We start from the raw sequence: 25771 nt of genomic DNA, 5'->3' as shown, positions 1-25771 counted from the left end.
CGGACCGTGCGCCGCCCTCAGAGCTCCCGTTCGGCGCGCGGGGACGCGGGCGCGGGCCGTGGGGCCCTCGGGCCGGCCCGGGCTCGGGGCGCCGGGCTCGGGACCATGGCGCTGCGCGCCCGGGCGCTGTACGACTTCAGGTCGGAGAACCCCGGCGAGATCTCTCTGCGGGAGCACGAGGTGCTGAGCTTGTGCAGCGAGCAGGACATCGAAGGCTGGCTCGAGGGGGTCAACAGCCGCGGCGACCGCGGCCTCTTCCCGGCCTCGTACGTGCAGGTGATCCGTGCGCCCGAGCCCGGCCCTCCGGCCGACGGCGGCCCGGGAGCCCCGGCCCGCTACGCCAACGTGCCGCCCGGCGGCTTCGAGCCTCTGCCGGCCGCGCCGCCCGCCGCCTTCCAGCCGCTGCTGCAGCCGCAGGCGCCGCCGGCTTCCTTCCAGCCGCCGGGCTCTGGCTTCCCGTACGGCGGGGGCGCCCTGCAGCCGTCGCCCCAGCAGCTGTACGGCGGCTACCAGGCCAGCCAGGGCAGCGACGATGACTGGGACGACGAGTGGGACGACAGCTCCACGGTGGCCGACGAGCCGGGCGCGCTGGGCAGCGGCGCCTACCCCGACCTCGACGGCTCGTCGTCGGCGGGCGGCGTCGCGGCCGGCCGCTACCGCCTGTCCACACGCTCGGACCTGTCGATGGGCTCGCGTGGCGGCTCGGCGCCCCCTCCGCATCAGGCTTCTGGAGCCAAGAGCTCGGCCACGGTGAGCCGCAACCTCAACCGCTTCTCCACCTTCGTTAAGTCGGGCGGGGAGGCCTTCGTGCTGGGCGAGGCGTCGGGCTTCGTGAAGGACGGGGACAAGCTGTGTGTGGTGCTGGGCCCCTACGGCCCCGAGTGGCAGGAGAACCCCTACCCCTTCCAGTGCACCATCGACGACCCCACCAAGCAGACCAAGTTCAAGGGCATGAAGAGCTACATCTCTTACAAGCTGGTGCCCACTCATACCCAGGTGCCCGTGCACAGGCGCTATAAGCACTTCGACTGGCTGTATGCGCGCCTGGCCGAGAAGTTCCCGGTCATCTCGGTGCCCCACCTGCCGGAGAAGCAGGCCACGGGGCGCTTCGAGGAGGACTTCATCTCCAAGCGCAGGAAGGGCCTGATCTGGTGGATGAACCACATGGCCAGCCACCCTGTGCTGGCACAGTGCGACGTCTTCCAGCATTTCCTGACCTGCCCCAGCAGCACGGATGAGAAGGCCTGGAAACAGGGCAAGCGGAAGGCCGAGAAGGATGAGATGGTGGGTGCCAACTTCTTCCTCACTCTGAGCACACCCCCTGCCGCCGCCCTGGACCTGCAGGAGGTGGAGAGCAAGATCGATGGCTTCAAGTGCTTCACCAAGAAAATGGACGACAGCACGCTGCAGCTCAACCACACTGCCAACGAGTTTGCCCGCAAGCAGGTGACTGGCTTCAAGAAGGAGTATCAGAAGGTGGGCCAGTCCTTCAGGGGCCTCAGCCAGGCCTTTGAGCTCGACCAGCAGGCCTTCTCAGTGGGTCTGAACCAGGCCATCGCCTTCACCGGAGACGTCTACGACGCCATAGGTGAACTCTTCGCTGAACAGCCCAGGCAGGACCTGGACCCAGTCATGGACCTCTTAGCACTGTATCAGGGGCACCTGGCCAACTTCCCGGACATCATCCATGTTCAGAAAGGTAAAGTCTGGCCTGTAGAGCAGGTGACGCGGGATGTTTTGTTCAGGCTGAAAGCAGTGACTTTGATAGTGGTGCCACTCTCCGGTGTCGGGTTCCTGGTCCTTCTCCATGGCTGGGGACCCTCGGTGATGTGGACTGTTGGGGTCCGTAGAGAGTTGTCAGTGGGTTGTTAGGTTAATCCTCAGAGAAGTGGTTTTTCCCGACTGTGTTGTCATTTCAGAGTTTGAGCAGGCAGGGGAATCAGCTGCTCTGATCTATAAGCTTGGGGCAGAATTAGCAGGGGACCCAAGCCAGGCTGAGCATCCCTTTGAACACAGTGCTGCAGAGACAGGAGGAACAATAGGAAGAATGGATGCCTGGGAATAAAGGTAAGTCAGGCTTTCTTCTCAGTCCCTGCTGTGGCAGGGGAGTTTGGCCAACCCTGTACCCAATGCTGGGGCCGCAACGGGAACTCCCTGAGTCAGTTTGCAAAACGGCCAGAAAGGCTCTCTACCGGCAGGAACGCAGCTGTCCTTTCTCTGAGGTTGGAGTTTATTAACCAGCTGACGTTTTGGGCTGTTCTTTAGGAAAATGATGTAGGGAGACAAGTTGGGACAAAGTAGGAGTGTGGTGACCAAGAGCAGTAAAAACTAGCTGTCCCAGGGGCAGAGCGTGCTTTTAGTCGTTGGTGGCATTACTGGCTTTTCTTAAAGCACTGACTATATGCAAGTGATTTTTGGTAAACTACAGCAGCCATGACTGCCTGACCTGAGGTTTCTCACTAGCTGGCCTTCTGATATAATGGCTCCATTGACTGAGCTGGGAGGTGTTTGCTATTAGGAATGTGGCCTTGCCTCTGGAGGTCCAGTGTGGGGGAGGTGGCAGAGGGCAGTCACCTACTGTAGCATCCTAGGCTGGTGGAAGCCTGTGTGGACAACCAGGTTAGGCCATGGGGAGGTGGGAGCTGACCTGTGCCCCCTCCCCTGCCAGGTGGGACAAAGCATTTAATCTTTCTTGTATTCAACTAAGTTTTGTTGTTGTTGTTGTTGGTTTTTGTTTTGTTTTGTTTTTGGTTTTTCTGGTTCACTGGAAGCGAACAGAACAAATCTGTGTCAGGCCTTCAGACATCTGGGGATAGCAGTTTCCTTACCATCTCCTTCCTCTCTGCTCTTTTCCTTCCCCTTCTTGGTGTGACAGGGCCTCTGACTCTTAAAAAGGGTGGGGGATGGGGGAAGTTCAAAGGTCCTGAGTCCATTCTCCCTGCTGCCAAACACAGTGCTGTGGATAACTGTTGCACTAGTTTCCTAGAGAATAGCAACTTTCTTAATAATTTGCAATCCCTATGCACAGTGTAAGGATGAATTAGCTCTTTGAGCAATACTATTTCCGCTGGCCAGTAATGAGCCCACATTTGCATTCTTTATGGCTTTATTTGTAAGTTGTTACAAATCCTTACTTTCTGGTGCTAGTGAAACGTTTTGAATCTTTAATGCAAGACCTTCCCATTTAAATTCCATTGTATCACTTCAGTCAGGCCACATGCTAGCTACCTACACACTTTGTGGGTTCCTTCACTGGTTTTACTGTGGTTCAGGTGGTTGGCGTGTCCCGCTGTGGAAGTGATGTATCAGCAAAGCTGTGTTTGCCCTAAGGACTCTTCACATGTGCCATGGTCCTTTTAGTCTAGTCAGCCAGTCAGCCATTGAACTTTTTTTTTTTTTTTTTTTAAATCCTAAAACTTGCATTGTCTCCTGTTGCTTGGGACCTGGAAAGCCTTTCAAAACTGGTGCTGTTTTTATGTGGTTTAAACAGTTCAAGAGATTAAACATCTGTAGGCATGACTGCAGGAACACTGTCAGCTGTGCAGTTTATTTCTGCCGCCGCCTTGGTGTGTAGTGTACAGGGAGCCTGAGTCTGCAGATGACTTGTCTGTAGAATGTTGCCACTTAAAGCTGTCGCTGGGGTCTCGTACACATGATGCATAGGCCAAGAGCATTTGCTGAACAGCATATCTGTTAAGGATGCTCGTATTAGAAGTACGGGGGATTAATATCCCACCCCACCCCCAGCCTCGGGGAAGCTTTTAGAGCATTTGTGGGGACTTGTCCATGTAAAGGACAGCTGTCCCTTCCTCTCTTCAACTGTGCACTTCCTGTTGGAAGGACTCTCTTTCAGCTGAGCACTTGAGGCTTGAGAGTTTGTTTACCGCTTGAGCTTCCCCCCACCCCCCAACATGTAAGATCTCAAAGTATAATCACATCAAAGGGCCCAGCTGACTTTTGAGAACAGCAAAAACAAAAAGAGCTAACAAGAAGAACTCAAGCAGCTTTCCAGTATTTTGTTATAGGTGATCGGGGTCTAAATTTTAGTTTAGGAAGCGATTTTATAATTGAGAAATTCAAAACATTTGTCTTTTCTCCCGTGTTCTCATTGTTTAAGAGAAAGGCAGCTTTTCATTTTACATACATGGTAAATTAAAATTAAATCTGATGAAAACTTCAATTCCTCATCCAAAGGGTCGTTAAGTATCAAGTGCTTAAATGGCAGACATTTCCATCATCTAAGTTCCACTGAGCGGCACTAAGTTGGCTGTTGCTTTAGCAACCTGGTTCCTAAGCCTCCTGCAAATTGGTGTGTTTTCTTTGTGGTTTGATTCTTATTTGGTAATTTTGTAGCAACACTTAACTTCTTGTGTAAGCTCAATTGATAAAAACTGTGAGCGGAAACAGGTTCTGCTGGATTGCTGTTGCAGCCTTCCCAGTCACTGACCCTGTGAGCATTGTGTCTGAGAGCACGCGCTGGCCTCCTGTGGGAATCTGAGCCGGTAGGTGGTGGCGGGGAAGTCCGCTGCTGAATGAGGGTAGGCACTCTTAACGGTGGTGGGCTGGCTTTTTTTTGCTTAGGCTAATAAAGGTTTTAGTTTAGTACTTGGAGCAAAAGAGAAGAGAGCCATATGGCCCCATCAGCTAAAAGATAATTCCAGAATTGTGTTTTTAAATCAACTAATGGATTCTTAGATAAATAGACCTACTTAGTTTAATGGAGTGGAGTGGAGGGTGAAGGGGCTTGCTGTGATCTGCAGCAGTGTTTGATGGGAATTTAGAATGTACTCAGGTTGTAGTCATTTTTCTTTCTCTCCTTAGTCATTTTTCTTTCTCTCCTTCCTTCCTTCCTCCCTCCCTCCCTCCCCCCCTCCCTCCTTCTCCCTGCCCCTGCTTTCCTGAGTGCTGGGACCAAAGGTGTGTGCCACCATGCCTGGCTCATATTTTTCTTGATGTAACAGGAGTCCTTTCATCTCTCCAGACCCTCTGCTGGCAACGTGTATGTTCAGTTCTGTCACTGACCTAGAAACCCTGTAACTCTGATTTTGTTTCCCTCAGTGGTAGCATTTTATCTTCTCTCTGTTTATCATTCTTGCCCTCAGTGTGCTTTGATAGTGCTGAAGCCCAATGGCTTTGAAGCAGTATGTGGGAGAATATTTATTGTGGGATTCACAGCATATTCAGTTTGGTTTCCAAAGGTACAATTAGCTTCTCCAACTTAAAGCCATATCTGAGAGGCAGCAGCTCATGGTTCAAAGTTTTACATTTATCTCCTGGGGCTTACAGTAGGGAAAGACCATAACAGTAAAATGATGAGACCTCTTGTTTTCATCTTTGCTTATAAATTTGGACTACAGGACTCGAGGGAGCCATGCAGAGAAGTTTCTTTATTCCAAAGAAAAGTCTGTTACATACTGAAAAAGAAAAGTCATTTGTAGGACAATATTAGGAACGGGGTCTCTGAAGCTACAGCTTACTAGGCAGTGCTGATGACTGGAACTTTCCACAGTGATAGAAACGTCTGTGGGTGAAACCTCATTTGTGTCCTGTGAAGCAGGACTAGATAAGTAGAGTCCCACTCGCTGTACTGGTCACGTGACGCTGCAGACTCTTCACTCTCTAAATGCTCCAGATGGTACTGTCATTTCAACAACCACAACAAAATAGCCCCAGGACCTGAGGCATGGTGGCCAGAAGCTGGCCTATCAGTCCTGCTGGGTAGAGTTTCACCACTGTGCTGCCTTTCACTGCTCTGAGGAGGGTTTGGTCTTATGTCCCTCAGACATTAATTAAAGATAGCCAGAGTCCCAGCAGGGCAGGCAAGGTGAGGTCTTGCTGCCCCGGCTTTCATTCAGTGCCCTGCTCTCCTGTGCTAAAAATAGCCTGAAGAAGATGGTGCCAGGGATAAAGAGAAAGGGCCAAGGAGGCGGGCTGTTTGCAAGTTCATCCTTTTGAAGCCCCTGGGCCAGAAATTAAGACCAGTTGTTCTTTTTTTTTTTTTTTATCTCAATTGGGATCATCTCCCCTCTCCTACCTCCATCTCAGACTTCATTTCTAGCAGTAACCTTTGTCCCAGTTTGACTTCTTTTAGTGGAACTAAGGGAACCTTTGGGTTTTTTGACGTAGAGGAGTCAGTTTCTTGGTTAAAGCTTAAATGTGAATGGCCAAGGACCATTCCTGATCCATGACTGTCCTGCTCAGGCAGCTAGGTGGATGCTTGTTCTTTCTCCCTGCCAAAGGTTTCTAGACTCTGAGCCCTGCAGTCCTGTCTGCCTCACTGGGAAGCCAGTGACAGCCAGACTGAGGTGAGGCAGGGGACTTTCATTCCTTCCCAGTTCCACCAGGAACTCTTGGCACCCCTGGGCTCCATGGGACTTCCTTTCATGTTGGGAAAATGACACCCTGTTTGGTCACCTTAGGATTTCCAAGCACGAGAAATTCTGTCATTCACTAGGAAACAGGAAACTACCCTTAAACTTAGGTTCCTTTTTGGCAGCTTTATAAAAATCTGCTGTATTAATTGCCAATATTTTTAAACCAGGGCTTACAATTAAATTGGATTGCATCATCTCTAAAGCCTGTGATCCATGATTAGCACCAGTAAAGTGGTGTGGTGGCTGAGCTGTGTTTAATGACATGTATCCAGAAGACATAGGCTGGACAATCTTGCAGCTGGGGTTTAGACAGCACAGACTGGATTTCAGTGAGTTCTGGACCAGTGATAAAGGGTGGTCATCCCACTGTGGCAGTGTGGCAGTGTGCCAGGTTGCCGAGAGCCTGGAGGATAATGGGAATGTACCGGTGGCACGAGGGAGGTTGGGTGGCTTGGGTCTGACGACCGAGCTGCGTTAGCCAAGAAGTCTTGTGTGCAACTTCATGGCTGTGGCACCAGGCCCATCTGTGGACCAGTGTGGTGGGGGTTTGCTGGGCTGGTGCGTGGTTGAGTGGGAGCAACTTTGAACAAGTAATTGGAGTCTCCATAGTCTTCAGTAGCCAGCGCTTCCTCAAGGTCATCGTGAAGCTTAAGTTTTTCTGTGCCTGGTAGCTGCTTACTAAGTGTTTGGGTGAGACCGGAAGGTGCTTTAAAAATGGGAGTCAATGCCCAATGAAATACGATTCTTGTATGGCCTCCCTCTGAGCGCCATCACCACCAGAACTGCAGGCCCGAGCAAATGCTGCAGGGATCATTCGTATTGATTCCTGGGGTTTTCTGTTTTAATCAGGTTTTCCTGTAGTGAACACCAGAAGTATCACTGGCCTCAGAGGAGTAGATGGAGATACTGTCTGGAGTGATTGTTCCCATTAGATAGTTCATGTAAATTTTCTCTTGTAAGCCCTCTTCCTCCCACACCAAATTCATTTTGTGCAGGGACAGATTGCTTCAACATTTCTGAGCATTCTTCCCCACATCTGTAAAGATGGTGTTCCGGATTTCCTAGATACTGCTTTGTTAAATGACAGTATTTCTATATTGAAAAGAAAACAACTTGAGAATGCAGTAAACATTTAGACACTGTTTCAGGCTGGTTTCAATAGTGTTTTGTCTGCCCATGTGACTGCAAGCTGGGAGCATGAAAATCCTGTATCAGCTGACAAAGTTAAAAACATTAAGTTCAGATCAGTAACCATGTATTCCTGGCTTAGTTCAGCAGAGGCTTGCTGAGGGGAAGTACCTGGCCTCCAGGAGGCCTGTGAGGGCTCCCAGCGTTGCAGAGCTGCCTTTGGTGAACATCTGCGAGTCCTAGAACACACATGAGGGATGTAATGAATGGGGACACAAAAGTGATGCATTGGAATGCTTTTTCTATTTTCTGCCTACAAAGTGGACTTTATTTTGAACTCTAAATACAGTCTCCTTTCTCAAAACAAAAGAAATCAAGTAAATAGTTTACTTTTCGTGTTGTGATCCAAACACCTGATAACCAGCAGCTTACTTTGACTTGTGTTTGAAAGCAGAATGCCCACCCTGGGAGAGAAGACATGGCAGCTCCGTGGTGGCTGGGCTGTACTTTCGGTTCTCCTTACCTGCTTCCCACTCTGGAACAGGAACACACAGTTGGACTCAGGCTTTCGCCTTCTTCTCTGTTCAGTGTGAGGCCCCACCCAGCCTCTGGGTGGTCCTCAGTTTATCTTCCTTATTACCCCCTCACAGACATTCCCAAAGATGTGTGTCACTAATGCCCTCACTCCAATCAAATTGACAGTCAGAAATAGCCATCACAGTGGATATATAATGTGATTAAACTTTAGTAGGAATCACCAACATGTCATTTCTACCTTTTTTCTTAGAGCTTTGTAGTCTTGATGTGGTTTGATTTTCCTCTCTGTGTTATTTAGTGGGTTGAGTGATGGGAGAAAGGCAAAATCATTAAGTTTATTCATAAGAGCCTTTAAAAAATAAACTTGATTTTTATTGAATAAATATTTACATAGACATCATAGCCTAAGCACAGTCAACATTACATCAGTGACCCAAATGAGTGCCGCCCTGTGTAGCCGACATTCTAGCAGGGTGGAGACACAATGAAAGACAAACACAGCAAACCATAATGTCCAACAGGTATGTATGACACGTGTCCAGAGGTGGAGCAGTGAAGAGAAGGGTGTAGGAGGCAGCATGGCCCATAGAGAAGGATGGTCAGTGCAAACTTCACTGAGAGGGAGATTTAAGTAGTACCTGAAGGAGGGGAGAGAAGGGAAGTTATTAGAATAAGTGTTGCAGTAGAGGGCTGTGCCTGAAGAAGGTTCATCTTTAACAAGGCCCTTGGTGGCTGTGGACTAGGAAGGTTGAAAAACAGCCAGGAGGTCAAAGGTTCGGTCCAAGTCTGTTCTAGTGGGAGAGGTTGTCACAGAAGATTAGACTGGTAAGGCTTTGTCAATTTGGTAAGATTTGGTAAGATAATACATTGTTGGGACATATTTGAAAAGTTCAAGGGAGATAGAAGCTATTGCAGGATTTTAAGTGAAGGGATGACATCCATTTGGACATTTCCCAGTTGTGCCGAGAAAAAGAAAGAATGGCTTGGAGGCTGGAGCAGGTACAAAACAGCAAGACGGTAGTAGGCGATGGCCTAGACAGAGGAGGTGGTGAGGGAGAGCTCCCAGCCCACCCGAGAGAACTGTGTTGGAGGTATATTTCGCAGGTTTGGGGCCCAGCCAACAAGAGGAGACTTTTGTTTAAGCCCCGTAGATGTAGTGGGCTCCTGCACTGGGCTCCACACCTCTCTGTGGCACAGTACAGGCAGAAAGCCCAGATTTGGGCCTATTGCTTGAAGCCTCCTCCAGAGCAGCGGTCACCTCAGCAGGGCGTGGCGACTGGCTGGCGCCTGTGTCTTCCTTTTGTGATCCTGTGTTAATCCATACGTTTGTAGTGAGCGCGCGTACGTGTTTGCTGAGTGAATGAAGCAGGCACTCATAAATCATTTGGCTGACTTTTAAAATGTGACTCCTGCTTTGTGACAGGAAATGCTTTTGCTTTTCCGTTTAAAAATGCACAGGATTTATGGATGAAGTTATTAACATGTGAATGGTTTTCAAGTCTTACATGTATGTGGCTATGAATTAACTTTCCAAAATTCACTAGAGAGAGGAAAATGAATATGTACCTCATGATATTTCTTTGTATGGATGGCTTGGTGTTTGAATGTGTAGACATATAGTTCACAAACACACACATTTTTGATGGGCTTTAGTACTTTTCTGGAGCTGTTTTTTGTTTACACTGGAGCACAAAACCCTAAGTGTGTGCGTTGATGTTATTGATGGATTTGGACTCCTGGAGTTCAGACGCTGACCAGGTGGTTCCTAGTGGAACACAGTTCTGTGGGGTAGGGTGTGTGTACAGAGGGTCCAGTTAAAAGGTGAATAAACCTCAGAATAAGTGTGTGAGAGTCCAGAGGATGCGAGGATCGTCGGTTTGCCTTAGAGGTCTGGGCAGAGGGCTCTTGGTCTCGGCCTGGAAAGTCTTTCGTATTCGACTTCTGGAACAGCCTGGATGGGGAGTGCCCGCCAGGCCTTGCATATGCTTTAGAATTGGTGTGATAAGCACATAATCGCTGACATGTAGCCCCGTACTGCAGTCCGTGATGGAATGACACCCACAGTCAGGGCATATAGCAGTAGATTGGAAGAAGGTACTCTCGATTGCGCAGTTTTCCTTCTGAGATGAGTTTTGAAAGCAACCATAAATTTGCAGTCAGGGAGGGAACTTCCCAGACTAGAGGAACTGTGTATGCAAAAATCAGTCCTGGCTGCCTCTCAGAATCAGCTGAGGCCCACCCATGTATTGAACCCGAGTTCAAATACACTATGTCTGGACATTAGTGATCTTCAAAAAGTGCTTACAATAAGCTGCTGTTGGGGGTACTGGAGGGAATATTAGACAATGTGGATGTTACTGTGGCCAGTTTAGCACTTCTGTTGGGCAGGTGTGTGGTATGAGAAGCTTTTGAAATAACTGAGGCAAGACATGGTAAAAGGCCTGAATGGAGGCAGTGTCATGGGATGGAGAAGAAGAGACAGAAACTTCTGTCTGCAGAAGTGGAGAAAGGGGACATAAAATAAGCATGGACTGCGGAGCCACCAGTGTAGAGGCTGGGAGAAAGCTTCAAGCAGAGGTCGGCAGGTTGCAGCCTGTAGCCCATGGGCCAGGTTTGGGAAGGTACTTGTTTACTCTTGAGCTAAGGATGGTTGTCATGTTTTTAATGGTTCTTTAAGTGCCCCAGTCTGCTTGCTGATCTGCAAGGCCTAAAATATTTACTGTCTAGCCCTCAAAGAAAATGTTTGCTAAGCCTCTTGTTAAAGGACAAGCATGTTAGTGGAGTGGAGGTACGAGTGCTGATCGCCGCTGTTGATTGAGTTTGCTCCTTGGCTTTCACTATTGCAGGCATACTGGGGGACATCACGTCATAGTTCTCTGAGCAAGGCCTCACGTCTGCCTTTTACGGAATTACCGCTCAGTGTTTTTAAGTGTCGGTATCATCTCCTGTATAAGTTTCCTAGGGCTGCTTTGACAGGTTGACATAATCTTGGTGATTTGAACAGCAGCCCTGTGTCCCATTACAGTTCCACAGACTGGCTGTGTGAAAATGCAGGTGTTGGCAGAGCCATTGCTCCCTTCGTGGAGACCACTTGTGTTCCTGGTTGCCGGCCTGCCTCAGCGTAGCTTGGCTGCAGGTGGTCACTGCAGTCTGTACCCATCGTGACATGGCGTTATGACCCTGTGTGTAACCAACTGGCCAGCCACCTGGCTCGGTGCCCCCTTTCTTGCCTGCTCTGTCTAGTATGACCTCAGATTTGACACCAACTCACTAATCCCATGTGCAAAGCCTGTTTGCAGGCGGACAAGGATTTGGAGAGATGCACTTCAGTCCAGCACAGTTAGCTAACTTCCCTCATGGGGGTATTATCTCCTGATAGGGATCCTCACAGCTGAGGCTGAGAAGTTGGGTGTGCCCTAGATTACACAGCTGATGAGTCAAGGCAGGATTTGAATTTATTGTTTGCCTTGAGACTGGTATGCTTTTCACTACAGGAATACCTGCTAGGAAATAGAGTTGATTTTGCTGGCAGTTGGCAGCTGGTAAGGAAATAACGCCATCTCGATCGTTTCCAAAGAAGCTAGAATTTTCTAAAGGCTTCCCATATGCCAGGCATGGCACTCCATGTTTTATACTCGCTATGCCCGTTTAAAGCTCCTGGGAGCTTTTGAGGGAGACATCCCGCTGTTATTGCTGCTTTACTTGTGGGAACTGGGGCGTTGATGTTGAAGCCTGAGGTTCCCTGTACACCCAAATATTATGTTGCCTATAGACCCAACTTTAGAAAGCCCTGGTGACCTGGCCCCTGCAGACAGGAAGAGGCTGTTGGCTGGGGCTGAGGTGTGTGCAGCGTTGGCAAGGAGCTGGTGAACCTGAGACATCAGCTCGCTGGAGCGGCGGCACTCGATGAATGGCTGGGTGGCTGGACGAGCTTTGTGTTACCTTTGGTGTTAAGTTTGGGTGATGGGAAATGGTGAGGCCAGCAATAGAAATAAAAGGGAAACATGGTAATAGAGAGAGAAGACAGGAGGGAGGCTGAAAGGAATTGTAGGAAATCCTGGTCAGGCCTCTGCCTTTTTTGTTACGTGTTTTCAGACGGGTTCCATATGTAGCCCAGGTTCACCTTGAATTAATGGATGTCCTCCTGCCTCAGCCTTAAGTATTGGTATTACGGGCGTGCACTACTATGGATGGCCCCCTTCACTGCGTTAATTAAAGGAAAACCATCAGTGTCTTTTGATCTACAAAGATAAAGCAGCAGAGAAGCCTCTCCTCTGGAGCCCTGGCAGTAAGGACTGGAAGGGCCCTCCTGGAGCTGAGGGCTTATGCCTTTATATTCACAGGGCATTCCATTCCTGTTGTGCACAGCAGGACACTTAGCAATACAGATAAGAACACAGGCCATCTAATGTTCTTGCACTTTAAGACTTGGATTTTGATATATCTTTAAACTGGATGTTTTCTAGGTCTTTTGTTTTTGTCTCTGGCTGGTTGATGGTTCTTGTATTCTTACCCAAGGAAGTTTAGAGTAAAGCCACAGGGTGCCCAGTCCCTACCAGCACAGAGAGGCAGGGAAACCAGAATGAGGGGTTTTCAGTCTAAAATGGCTGATTTAGGAACTGCCCCCAAAACTTAGTGATCATCAGGTGGTGTGCAGCAGGGGTCTTCATGGCAAGGGCTCAGTGAAAAAACAGAAGGCCTCTGTGTGGTGGGAATCCACACCTTCCTTGTGTGATGGGAATCATTTCAGTTATAAGCCGGACACCATTAGGGGAAAGTATTAGACAGCAAAAAATACATCCTCTAGAACTATTCTTGTGGTTCTAGGTGAGTGTAGCCCTCCTGGTAGGCTGCCCAGCCCAGCCTCATGGAAGGCCTTGCTGGGCTCTGGGCTCCCAGCCCACTTGTGCTCCTGTCAAGCTCTGATGCTCCTTCTTCCTAGACCTGGCCTGGCCCTGCCCTGTGGGGATGGTCTTCTCTGTTTAGCAGCCTGTGTGGATTTGATTTTAGTCCAAGCCTCCATTTTATCTTTCCAAAACAAAAGAAACCATGATGATTTTATTCCAATTAGAAGGACTTTCTGAGTCCCGCTTCTCTCTGATATGACCCCTGGGGTTGTTTGTGAAGGGTCTGCTAAATGCAAGGGCTGGCAGCTTGCTGACACTGCGGAGCAGGATTTTATGGCCAGAAAACATTTAAGAGAAGAAATGATTTTTGCCTTATCTTTCTTATGCTCACCTGCGTTTGCTGAGATAGAGGCCACTTCAGCATTTTCAGCCTCAGACCTGGTCTTCTGAAGTAAAGCTATACTCTTGGAACTATTTTGTTACACTATTTAAAAATGTCCTCCTTGGTTCTGAGAGCAACCTCAGGGCTTTGCTTACTTAGTGTTGTGGCTCCCCACCCAGGTTTAATATTTCTCAGGAGCTGAAGCATTGTAAGAACCTTTATGAAGTTCCAGTGACAAACACTTTGCTTTCAGCAAATAAGCTGCAGGAGAAACATGACCTGACGCTTCATTTGGGAATGAGGCAAATTTAGCATCCCTTTAGTGAGTATCCATCACCTGGACACTCTCATCCATACCGGATGTCCTTCTGTCAGTGGACCTCAGGTGACTGCAGTAAAGCTGCGCTAGCTGGTTCTTCAGGATATAGCAATGCCTTTACCACAAACAAGCTAGGGTTTCTATCACTCATTGTCCTTGTCTCAACCGTCTTAAAATAGCTCCAGACTTCTAATTTAGTGCAGTTATGAGTTGAAAGTGAATTTAAATTAATTTCCCTTTAAATTTTTTAGTACTTGTCTTTAGTGACATTTAAGCCCTTCAAAAAGTTACTTTGGGACCAGGTGTAGTTAGGGGATTATGAATTCAGGGGTAGTAAGGGCCACCTAGTAGGACTGTGTCTCAAAACCAGAAACCAGTAAACAAAATGACTGCTTTTACTGGCTTAGTATTTGTGCCTGGCAGAGTGTATTTGTGTGCTCAAAGCCTTGTGTGACTTGAATGCCTCAGTTCCTGAGGCAGTTTGTGGATGCCCCGGCCTGACATGCAGGCGAGGGAGTCCGTACCAGGCAGAGTCTAAGCAGACTGCCCAGGTTCATATGCAGCCAGGGTCATTGGTGCTGTCACTCATTTCCTGCTGCCTTACCTTCCAACCTTTGAAAATTGGAGTGGTGCCTACTTTCCTTTGGGTTGAGGAGAAGAAGAGCATGCAACTTAGAGAGAGGTACAGAACAGGAGTCCCTGATGCCTGTATGTCACTGCCATCCCACCTCCTGTTCGATGGCTCCTGGCTTTTGTTTTGGAGGCATTTTAACTGAGCCACAAGTAAGTAAGTAAATATTGGAAGAGGGGAAAGTGGGTGGAGACTGGAAGGGAGGAAGGAAAGGCTTTGGGAGGAGGGTGATGCAGGGAAGGAGGGCCGCTGCAAGGGTGGGGACCAGTAAGGGAGGTCAAGGAAGTAGGTCACCTTGACCAGATTAGCATTTTCTTTCAACGTTGGCAGTGCAGGAGAGTGAAAAGACTGCCAGTCTCTGTGCCCCATCCTTCTGCTCTGCCCCTACACCAAGTCCTTTTCGAGAAAGCCCACAGGAAGACCAAAAACTGCTTTATATTTTTGGCACATCCATGATTTCAAACTTAAATGAGTTTCTACCACCACTCCCCGTTTTTCTTTCAAAGGAAAAAAAAAAAAAGCATAGCCTTTGGATCCCTGTTGCTTAGTGACTGGGCCTTTTGTGTAAATGGCTTTTGAGGGACAAAACCATCTGAAAAGATATTTGGATGAGGATGGGAAGGCAGAACTGAGGTGCAGAGAGAGAATGGGGGTGTCGGAAAGGGAGCCTCACACCAGCCTGGCAACTTTTTAAATGGAGTTGGGGCAGCTCCTGAGGAGGAACTGTGAAGAGGGGCTTTTCCTCTCTCTTTTGCTGGGTCAGTTCAGTTGGTGACAGGAAAGTTGCCTGTCCCAGTTGAGCAGGATTGCTCAGTGGGTGCTAAGACCAGAGCTGCAGTCATCATGTGGTCTCTCTGCAAAGGCGGTGATGTGAAATTGGTAATTCGTAGTTTTTTTTTTTTTTTTTTTTTTTTTTTTTTTTACGGAGGCAAATAATTTAATGACACGGTATGTAAATAGCGTGGTGCTCTGTCAAATGGTGCTGACTTCCTTGATCATTACTCATTTATAAAATTTGAGTTCTTAATGCAGTGATAGTAGGGAACTTTGTTAATAATTAAATTCTCTTGTTCTGTGTTCATTGCAAACATGAGTAATGTGTCCTTGATAGAGGAGCTCGTGTGTATTACAGGTATATATCGACTCTCTGGCTTTGAGCTTTTCAGCCTGAGTGGATACAACTTGCAAGGTGCCAGATCCTGGCAACACACACACAAAGGTAGGAAGGGCACGGAAGTGGATCTGGTCCTATAGAGGACTCCAGATAATTTACCAAACTAAAAAGTCAACCAAGCTCTCACCAGAAATGTCCCTCTCAACAGGTACTTTAGTTAGGGGTTCTCTTGCTGTGAAGAGATGCCATGACCACTCCACTCTCCCAAAGGAAAACATTTAATTGAGGCTGGCTTCCAGTTCAGAGGATCGGTCCATTATCGTCATGGCAGGAAGCATGGTAGCACGCAGGCAGAAATGGTGTTGGAGAAGGAGCCAAGAGTTCTACATCTTTTTGTTTTTGTTTTGAGACAGTTTCTCTGTGTAGCTGTGGTTGTCCTAGACCAGCCTGGCCTCGAAATCACAAAATCTCTGACTGCCTCTGCCTCGTAAGTTTGTGAATAAAGGCATTTACCACTGCCACCTATTCTCCATCTCCATCTGTAGGCAATGCTGAGGGACAGAGACACACTTCTTCCAACAAGGCCACACCTCCAAATGGCGCTGCTCCCTGTGGGCCTATGGGGGCCATTTTTATTCAAACCACCACAATGTGAGCTTTTTATGTGTTTCTTCCAACCCTTTTGCCCTACTCACCGAGCTCCTCTTAGGGAGGAGCTATTCGAATGTGTGAGAGGCTGGCCTGATGGTCTGGGAACAGCCTGTGCTACTTCTGTCTTTCAGGAGGTTGCCTAAGTCTTCATTTCAGTCAGGCCCCTTCCTGTGCCTGGAGTTCATTTCCTGAGGGTGACTCAGGAGGCTGCATTGGTTTGCACTACCTTCCTGCAAGAAGCAAGTCCTCTGAATCCCGAGTGTCCCCACATTTCTTCTGAAGAACACTGCCCGCTCTGTAGTAGAGCCTTTAAAATAAGTACTTCTTTTGCTCATGTTATTCCAGGCGTGACTAACTCATGTCTTTCTGTTAGCCCAATAGAATCCCATTAGAAATTGTTGCCAGCAATTACTTATGCATTTTCTTTTTATTTATTAGCACAAGTTCATTATGTGGAAACAGTGGATTTCACTGTGGATTTCACTCACATTCATTATGGATTTCATTCATTTCGGAATGTAGTTTGAGCATAGTCCCACCTTCCTGCTCTCTTGTCTCTTTTCCCCCTCCTCCTAAATATTTCCCCTTCTACTTTCATGTTTTCCTAAAAAAAAAAAAAAGTCTAGATTCTACACAGGAGAAACATGATACTTGTCTTTCTGAGCGAGTGTTATGTTTCACTTAGTGTGGTCTCCTCCCGCCGCTGACATAGTTTTGCAGTTCTGTCGCTTGTGCAGGTCGGTGGGCTTGCACAGGTCGGTGGGCGTGCACAGGCATGAGCCTGCTCCTCTGCTGGGTCCCGAGCCTGGAGCTCACAGGTTTGGCTAGACTGCCCCTCTAGCAAGAGAGCCTCCTGCTTCTGCCACTCTGGCACAGCAGTGTGTGGGGCATGTTACAGGACTACTGCCCTCTGTCTAGCTTTAATGTGGGTGCCAGGTATTGAGCCCAAGGCCTCACGCTTGCATAGACTGACCAGACTGACCTGTCTCTGCAGCCCCGATTTGTACTTGTTTGTGTCAGAATAATGCTCCATTCTCTATGCCTGCCGCATTGTCTTTACTCGTGTATTACTGATGGATGCCTAGGCTGACTCCAGAATGTGGCTGTTGTGGTTAGTGCCGTAGTAATCGTGGGGATGAAGGTGTGGGTTGTGTGCTGGCTTAACATTGCTTTGAACTATACCAGAAACCGTAGCCTGCTTTTCAGGGTTCTGAGGGCCCTGCATGCTGATTTCCCATAGTGGCTGCACCAGTTACGTGCCACGAATGCTGTGTGCACGCTGCTTCCAAACACCGAGTGTTCTCAGTAGTCACTCCTTTTTTTCTTCTTTTTAACTTGGTGACATCTTTTCTGACTGTGGTGAGATGGAATCCCACTATAGTTAGGATTCATGTTTTCCTGATTGAGACTTTTTTCATGTGTATCTTGTTTATTTCTACTCTTTGAGAACTGTTCATTTGCCAACTTTTGATCTGACTTATATTTTCTTTTCTTTCATTTACAGACTGTCCCCGTGATCATGGGCATTGTGGGACTTTTGTTTAACAGTACTCTCTTGGCCTTGGAGCTCACCACATAATTCCTTCCCCCATTTCTTCTTTTCCCTTTTGGGGTTTGAAAGCAACATAGAGATACTACATGAGGGACCAGCTCCCTCCTAAACGAACCATTTAAGAAGTGGAGCTGCTGAGCCCTCCCCCTGTTTCCCCATTGACTCTCTGATGAAATGTGAGGTCCTTTGGTTGTTCTGTCCTGGGCAGTGTTTTTAGCTTTTATTTTACTGTCCTCTGGGGCTGGAGAGACTGCTTCAGTGCTCGGGCACGGCAGCTGGCTGCATTCTGTGTTCCGCTGTCCCCGAAGTCCTACAGAATGCTTGCATTTTCAGAGTGACCCTGCCCCAGTTTTCCTCCTACCTGCTAGGTTTGACAGGCAAGTTTGTGAACTCGGCTTTTCCTTTGATATTTAACATGTTATACATGAAAGGCTGTGACGTTCAGGGAACTGCACAAAGTTCCCAGCTTGAGAACTGCGAGCTGTGGGAATGAGCAGTTTGTGACCAGACAAGTCCCCGTCCAGAAACACTAGTATTTCACTTCCCACCAGTGCTCGGAAGAGCATGGCTGCGGGGAAAATGGGTTTTGCTTTGCTCTGGAGGTGGGGCAGAGGGAAGCTTCTGGAACCCTCAAAAGTAGTTCTCAGTCCCCCTCACGTGTTCACACACTCTTGATGTAATCATCTCGATTTCTTTTGAAAGTAGTTCTAGGAGAAGCCAAGTTAGCTACGTTTCATTTAAAAGATGTTATTTAAAAAGATTGACTACGTCATGAGTGACAGAGTGGTGCAGTTTGAGACAGGGTCTTACTGTGTAGCCCAAGTAGCCTGGAATGTGCAATCCTGCCCCAGCCACCGTGGCGGAGGTGCAGCCCTCTTGACTGCACAGCTCTCACTACTCTTTGAGTGCGCCCATTCATAGTGTGCCATTTAACACCTTCACATACTGTTTAGATGCTCTTAATTGCTTCAGGCATGTGTGCTTTGTTTCCTCAGAAGATGACTTGAGCCCTGACACAGGAGCCACAGTTTCTGTAGACAAGCCTATTGATCATCCCTCTCTGTTGCAGACCTGACATGCTATGCCAGCAAACTTGAATTTCGTTAAGTGGGTCAAACTGAAATTCCAAGTGGAATTGGGTCTTGGCACTCATTCTTCCAAATGCTGTTATGTCCTTTCTACTTTACAATAGTGATTTGTTTTCCGTTTTTTATTTGTTTGTTTTGCCAGAATGTTATAGTTTACCCATCAAATAAACCCATATATTCCTAAAGCAACAGTGTGTTAATATTTTGGGTTAGAGTTGAGAATTTATGTCATCTTCCATAGCATCTAAATAGATGGAGAAAAAAGAAAAGAAAAAAAACAGGGGACTCCCTCCCTAGTCTGAGTTTGTGTTTAGACTTTCAACTACTGTAAGTGCGTGTTTTTTTCAGTATTTAAGATAGGAAGATCATACATCCTAAGTATAAAAAGTTTTACAGTTTTAATTAGTAAATTGAATTAGGTTAGTAAAAGCAAAAAGTTTCAGACATAAACAAATAGTATCTTTTACACAGAGAGCCTTTTGAAGTACACATTTGAAACGGAAGTCAGGGGCTGGGATTAGTTCTTTGTGTAAGAGTGGTAAGCGTGGGGACCCGAGTTTGGATCTTAGCATCTACCTCACAGCTGGGTGTGGCTTCACCTACTGGCACCCCAGTACTCCGGGAGGAGAGGTGGCAAGAGGGTCACTGGGTTTGCTAACTCTAGCCTTGTTCCTAGTGCAGTGTGATAACCATGTTACAGGGGAATAAGGTGAGAAATGATAAAACAGGACACCCCCTATCCCCCTCTGGCATGTGCAGAAGTTTAAGCATTTACCATACATGTACTCCTTGCATACATACTTCATACCATGTCCCCCCCCCCACCCCCCCCCCCCCCCCCCCCCCCCGTGACTGTTTTGAGGAAAGTGAGAAAGTGACAGCAGTCTGTAACCAGGAGGAAAGCACTGGCTGTCCAGTGGTAGGACAGGCTCCTCTCTGCCCACCTTGTTTGTCTGTCCAGCCAGAAGAATGTTACGGTGAGACAACTGTTACACACTGCATCGGCCCCTGGGGCATACGCTGTGCAGACATGGACACACTGTGGCTCAGCTGTACCGCCTGTCCCTTTGTGTTCGAGCCTTGGACTGGACCTTTCTGAGGTCCACACTGAAGTCACAAAGTCCTCCCTTGCTGCCCTAGAGTGTTGTCTCTCAGCATTCCTGGTCTTTTCATCTTTTATGTCTGTACACACATGGAAGCCTGTGCAAACCTAACAAAGACACTATATTGTAAACAGGCACATGGGTGGGTGAGGTCTTTTTAATGGAAATCGGTCCTGGCCAGGCATGGTGCACACCTTTAATTGCAGCACTCAGGAGGCAGAGGCAGTCAATCTCTGTGAGTTCACCCCCCTTCCCCAGTCGAGAAGGGAGTTCCAGGCCAGTTAGGAGTTTACAGTGAGACCCTGTCTCAAAGAACACACAAACAGTAATACAGAGCAGGGCATGTTAATGCCTTACTGGTGCCGTCAGGCTAAGAGAAGTGTTGAAGGTATCATACTCAGCTGGACAGGGCTGTCTTAAAACCACATGTTACTTCAGGTTGGGTGTGGGAGGTTAGGTCGGGGGGAGGGGAGTTGGTCCTGGCTGCCTCTCTGCCCAGCAAAGCGTTCTTCTCAGTGGCAGCGTGGAACACTGCCAATGCTGGCATGGATGTCTGCCCCTGCTGTGCTGTGCCCTGCTGCTCTGGTCCTCTGCCCATTTCAATGAAAGGTCTCATTTAGAATGAGCACATGAAAAAAAATGTGTGGGTTTGTTCATTCCTCCACAGACATGCATTTCTCTTCATGAAATTTGCTGTCGGTGGGTTTTCACTTCTCCACTTTATCCAGTGCTGTGGCAGGCGCAGGGTCACACCAGAGCTCAGTGGCAGGGCAGGGCCTCTGTGGGGTCCTGTGTCTTATCCCACAGATGTTATTAGCATAGCATTTTGAAAAGTGTGCTGTTTAACCTTAGCTGAATACTAGTTTACTTTCTGGATTCTCAGATCCGAAGGCATTTAGAAACAGGGTGGCCTCGTCAGGTAAAAGTGAGCACCATAAGACTGAATAGGCTGCCTTTCTCCTCTGGCATCACACTCATGGACTGCTGGGTCCCACTCCTGGCTTCCGTGCTCTGTAGTCTCTGACTTTCAGAATGCTTTAGAAGCGTGAATTCTAGATGCCTCTGGACACCTCCATTCTTAAGCTGCTAAAATGTGCCCAGACCATGTGAGCATCAACAATGGTCAGCCCTGGAAACCAAAGGATAACACCATCATCTGCTGCCTCTGCAGTCTCCCGTGTGGCGTATGCTTCTGAGGGGAGTCCACCTTCATGTGACACCTGCCAGAATGACCAGCCCATGCCCCTACCCTGCAGTACTCTGGAAAAATTCCTAGATAAGAAGCTACGGTACCTCTGGTGACCTTCTGAAGCAGTCATTATTAGAGCAGACTTAAAACCCACAGCCCCTGTAGTTCCAAGAAGATGTCACATTCTGATCATTCACCATGCTAGTGCCCCAGTCATGGTCTCCCAGAAGATTCTGCCAGACTAGGCATGCATGTGTCACTGCACGTTGGCACGTTACCTAGGCACCCTGACAGCCTTCTACACTGGAAACACTTCCCAGCCCCCTGCCTCCACCATCGACTCATTTCCAGAGCCAGCTTGAGTTGGTACCAACATGCATTAGGGATGGGTTCTGACCTCATACAATAGCTCTTTAGGGAGATTTCTTCAGGAAAGGGGACTTCACTCTTTATGGGGTGTGGTTTCGCATATAATTCTCTTAATAAGTATAGAAACAAAGGTCTCATACATTGTAAACATAAAAACTGGTTTGGGGGTTTATCTTCAAAAGGACCATTTTTTTTTTACACCTTTCTGTTAGTTATAGCATCTCAAGAAATACTACAGAGGCCTGGTCAGTGCAGAACATTGTTTTTTGGTTTGGGTAGGTGAAATTTCCAGAAAGCAGGCTGCTTTTTAAGTTGGTACTCACGGTCACCACTTTGAGTTCTGAAGGATGCTGCCATAGTTTAGACAAAGTACTGACAGTCCCTAAGTTTCCATGTTAAACTTAGCTGTGTCACTGCGATGTGTGTGTGTGTATGTATGTATTTTAATTGACTGTTGTCTTTGACTACAGGAGCTCTTACCAAAGTAAAGGAGAGTAGGCGGCACGTGGAAGAAGGGAAGATGGAGGTCCAAAAAGCAGACGGCATTCAAGACCGCTGTAACACGATTTCTTTTGCCACACTGGCCGAGATTCATCACTTCCATCAAATCAGAGTGAGAGACTTTAAATCCCAGATGCAGCATTTTTTACAACAGCAAATAATATTTTTCCAAAAAGTGACCCAGAAGTTGGAAGAAGCTCTTCACAAATACGACAGCGTTTAATGACTGCACCCAGAACTGCGCACTTTTTTTCAGTTCAAGGCTAATTTCTACAGCAGGATAAAAACTGCTTTCAAAGAGCTATTGCCAACTGTAGGTGTGGTACAAGGATGGTCCTGTGTTCAGCTGAAACCCAGCTGGATGTATAATTATGTAGGAAAGAAGCAGTTAATACGGTTATGTAGCAGAAACAGTACCACACTTTGTAACTAAATTATACTATGTATGCCTACACTACCATTGTAACTTTTGGATAATGATTATACTATTTGCCTTATTGCTTTTTGAAGTATGGGTATATTAGTGTATACTTTGTAGACCTCAAAACCCATGAAGAGTCTCAAAGAAGCTGGCTAGATAAAAGCCTGCTGTGTATGCCTTTTTAGTCTCATAGATCGAGATCACCTAAATCCAACCTGTTCTCTGTTTACAGACTCCAACTAGAGCAGCTATGCGACTTTGTGCCTTTAGACTGGTTGTTTTCGTTTCTGTCCCACCTCTGTTTAAGCCCCAACTTTTCTGATGGAAAGAGCGACAGGCCGGTGCATTGGTGGCAGACTGGTGAAAGCCTCACACCTCTGGGGGCAGGTGGGAGAAATGGTGGCCATCACTTTGCACAGGAAGCGTCCTTGTCCGCTGAGATGCTTGCAGTTACAGAGGAGTGAGACGGGATGCCACCTTCGGAGGCAGAGTCTCATAGGGGAAAAGGCAGTGCACCATAGTCCCATATACCCATAGTACACGGCCTACGGAGCAGGCCTGAGGATTTCAGCAACGCCCTTAGCACGTGGGAGGGAGGGATCCGAGCACGGAGAAGCTATAGAAACACACAGCGAGTGGCAACGCACTCCGTCTTAGTTTTGGGGAGGGTCTCCTGTCATCTTTTTTTTTTTTTTTTTTAAGCCTGAAATTTTCTTTTAATGTTCAGCTTTTTGTTTTGATCTTAAATGGATCTACACTGTTAATTGAATGAGACTCCACTGTGATTCACTCGTTTACTTAATAAAAAAATTTCAGGGATGTCTGTAAATTTCAGTGTTATATGCGATGAGAAGTGGTGTCGGTTGATTTAAGGAGGGACCAGAAATAATTTCTCCTATTCCAGTACTGAAGAAAAAAAGAAATACTGATTTATACTGTATTTTAAAAAACTAGGTATTGATAAAGCCCCCTTCAGAACATTTAACCTTAAAAATTATTTTAAATATAGCCTTTTATTATTAGAAGGGAACTACAGATGACTGATAAATACCAAAAAGATTCACAAGCAGCTTCATTTATAAAGCACAAAGAGGTTCTGGTGTGAAATGCCCAAACCTCAATGTTTTTTGTAGTTGCTGAGCTAAATAATGTGATTCTTGAGTTTACAGATGTAAAAGCTGTCATGAAGGCTGAAGGACCTGTATCTGCTGTCCCTGTGAACTACATTTACACCACCCCAGAAATTTTGGTACTGGCACAGTAACATGGGAGTACAGAGGCCAAATTCAAAGGGGGTGAGCCACAGTTACCCAAAAGGGTCAGCTTGCAGAAAGGTCAGAGTCAGAAAGGCTAGTGGGACAATTACTCAACAGTGTATTTACTCTCTATGAAGTAATCACATATGGGTTGAATTTCTAAGAACAGATTATGATAATGTCGACCTCTGGTCAAATCCTTGTACCTTAGAACTTAGAGGCAGAGCTGGCCTCATACGGCGCTGTCTCCACAGGCTGGTGGGACTGTCGCCAGAAGCCGTGTTCTCTGAAAAAGCAACTTCCTCTTGTTGATTGTAAAGTACAGTTAGATAAAGAAAGCCCATATATATTTAAAAATTAATTTTATTGCAGAAGTTTGGAGGTTATAATTATAGCTTTTAATTTAAGTTTGAATTGGTATTGAACAAACAAGCTCTCTGCTTTTCAAATGATTTGAAAGTCACATTCATTCGCCTCTTTGTTGTGGTGGTGGTTTGATTTTTTTTTTTTTTCTTTAAGTAAAATGACTAAACTTGTGCAATAGCATCAAGGAAATTACCTGAGGTGTCTTATACGAGTAGGCTCTAGCCAGGGTGGACACAGCTTAAATTATGAAAACTAAAGATTAAAATATGAAGAAGTAAAAGTTCATGCTGACTCCTTCTAAGAGAACTTTTGTTCTTCTAACCATGGAGCATAATGCAACTGATTCATGGGACTTTAAATGAATCCTGTGGGGTGAAGCACCAGACTTACTAGCGTCCATTTTCATCCAAGATCCTTATTCTCTAACGTTCTTGGTCCTATTGAAACATTTCAGTATCTGAAAATACTGCAATGTTCCTATCCAAGAGAAAAGCCATTATGTGTATGCTGGTCACGATGATCGGTGTGGTAGCGTTTCATTTTCCTGTTGTTGTTTTGTTTGTTGTTTTTGTTTTTTAAATAAACTATCACGCCCTTCGAGCCACCATTTGTCTTTATTTCTAGAATTTGTACTTTTGGTGTGTAGTTCTGTCTAAGGCGAGGGTGTGTGCCCTCGAGCCGGGTCTTACTGTTCCAGTTGCAGTGCTGTCGCATGGCACAGCAAGACCGCTTGTGCAGCCACGCAGAGTTGCAGGCAGTGGACACCCGGAATGGGGAAACTGGGCAGTCCCACTTGAAAGTGAAGCATAAATCCAAGTATGTTGGCTAGCGCAGGGTAGGGGTTAGAGTCCCCCAGCTTCGCCGGTGCTCTCCCCGTCCTGCATCTGTTCCTAACCATACAGCGGACTCTCAGATGCTGGTTTTTAATCGTCTTACATTTTGTTGCTGTTCTCATAACTAAAGACTTGAAAAAGGTCTCAGCTTGTCAAATAAAATATGTAACGTTTATAGGTAAAGCTTGCATGTCGGTCTCTCCTGAGTTCCTCACTGGAGGCATCCCATCCCCCGCCCACCCCTTCTCAGAATCAGATACTCTGTCTCAGCCTTGAACGCTGTGGTTGTTATCCTCTTTTCCCATTTGAACTTTGTCTTTGGTTATCAGGGTAAGTCAAACGGGGTATTATTTATTTTTCAGATGAGAAATGTTGATCATTGTTTACTTCCTTCAGAATGTTATGAGTAGTGCGGATTACACGCATCTATCTTTCAAAAAATAAACACCGGTTGCTTCATTCTCAACTTCAGTAGGATGTGCTTTCTTCATCGAGGAAGCATTCCCTTACAGGAGACACAGGGAAACAAGCGTATGCGCTCTGCTTTCAGCTGTACTTGCCACTCTTATCATCCATGGAACTCTAATCGGATTATTGTCGCGTAAAACCAGCATGCACAGGGCCTGGTGGATCCTACAACAGGCTGGAGTCCCAAGGGATCACACTTGCTCTGTTTGGGGCTTCATTGCAAACCTGCCTTCCCTCTCCACCTCAGACCCTCTGGCCTGCCTTAAAGGGCCTGTAAGGAAAGACTGGAAATGGTTGGCCCCTCTCCCATGAGCTGAATCTGATGGTCCATACAGCAAGCCTCTGAGGAGGAGTACACCCATTCTCGTTTATGCAACTACGGAGAGTCATACCAGGATCTGGTTGAAGCCTGTTTTAACTGGTTTCATTGGTTGCCACTCTGCTTTTTAACATTCTCTGAGCCTTCCACAGTGCTGGGTGGATTGGAATCCTGGCATTCTCTGGCCATCTCATAAAGGTGCAGAAGAAACATGTAGAGTCTGCTTTGTTCCTTTGCTGCTAAGGGGATGAGTATGTATACAGCAGCTTTGTCTTAATGGAAAGGACTGACTGACTGAAGTCTTGATAGACCAGGAAGCCTGT

General features: G+C 47.2%; 1 protein-coding gene across 1 annotated transcript; it reads left to right on the top strand.

Annotated features, from left to right (window-relative positions):
• On the top strand, positions 1-24433 carry Snx18 (sorting nexin 18). The gene is made up of 2 exons (XM_055603538.1): positions 1-1699; positions 21755-24433. The coding sequence occupies exons 1-2, from the start codon at positions 106-108 to the stop codon at positions 22006-22008; spliced, it is 1848 nt and encodes a 615-aa protein (XP_055459513.1). The 5' UTR covers positions 1-105; the 3' UTR covers positions 22009-24433.
• The last annotated feature ends 1338 nt before the right edge of the window (positions 24434-25771 follow it).

This window comes from Psammomys obesus, unplaced genomic scaffold (assembly GCF_907164565.1).
Source record: "Psammomys obesus unplaced genomic scaffold, mPsaObe1.curated_primary_1811, whole genome shotgun sequence".
Lineage (NCBI taxonomy): Eukaryota > Metazoa > Chordata > Mammalia > Rodentia > Muridae > Psammomys > Psammomys obesus.
The sequence above is the reverse complement of the archived record's forward strand: the minus strand, read 5'-3'. Positions and strand labels throughout refer to the sequence as shown.

Coding starts and splice junctions, on each gene's coding strand:
- Snx18 (XM_055603538.1), top strand. CDS start 106: ATGGCGCTGCGCGCCCGGGCGCTGTACGACTTCAGGTCGGAGAACCCC. Junction 1,700..21,754: donor CATCATCCATGTTCAGAAAG/GTAAAGTCTGGC, acceptor CTTTGACTACAG/GAGCTCTTACCAAAGTAAAG.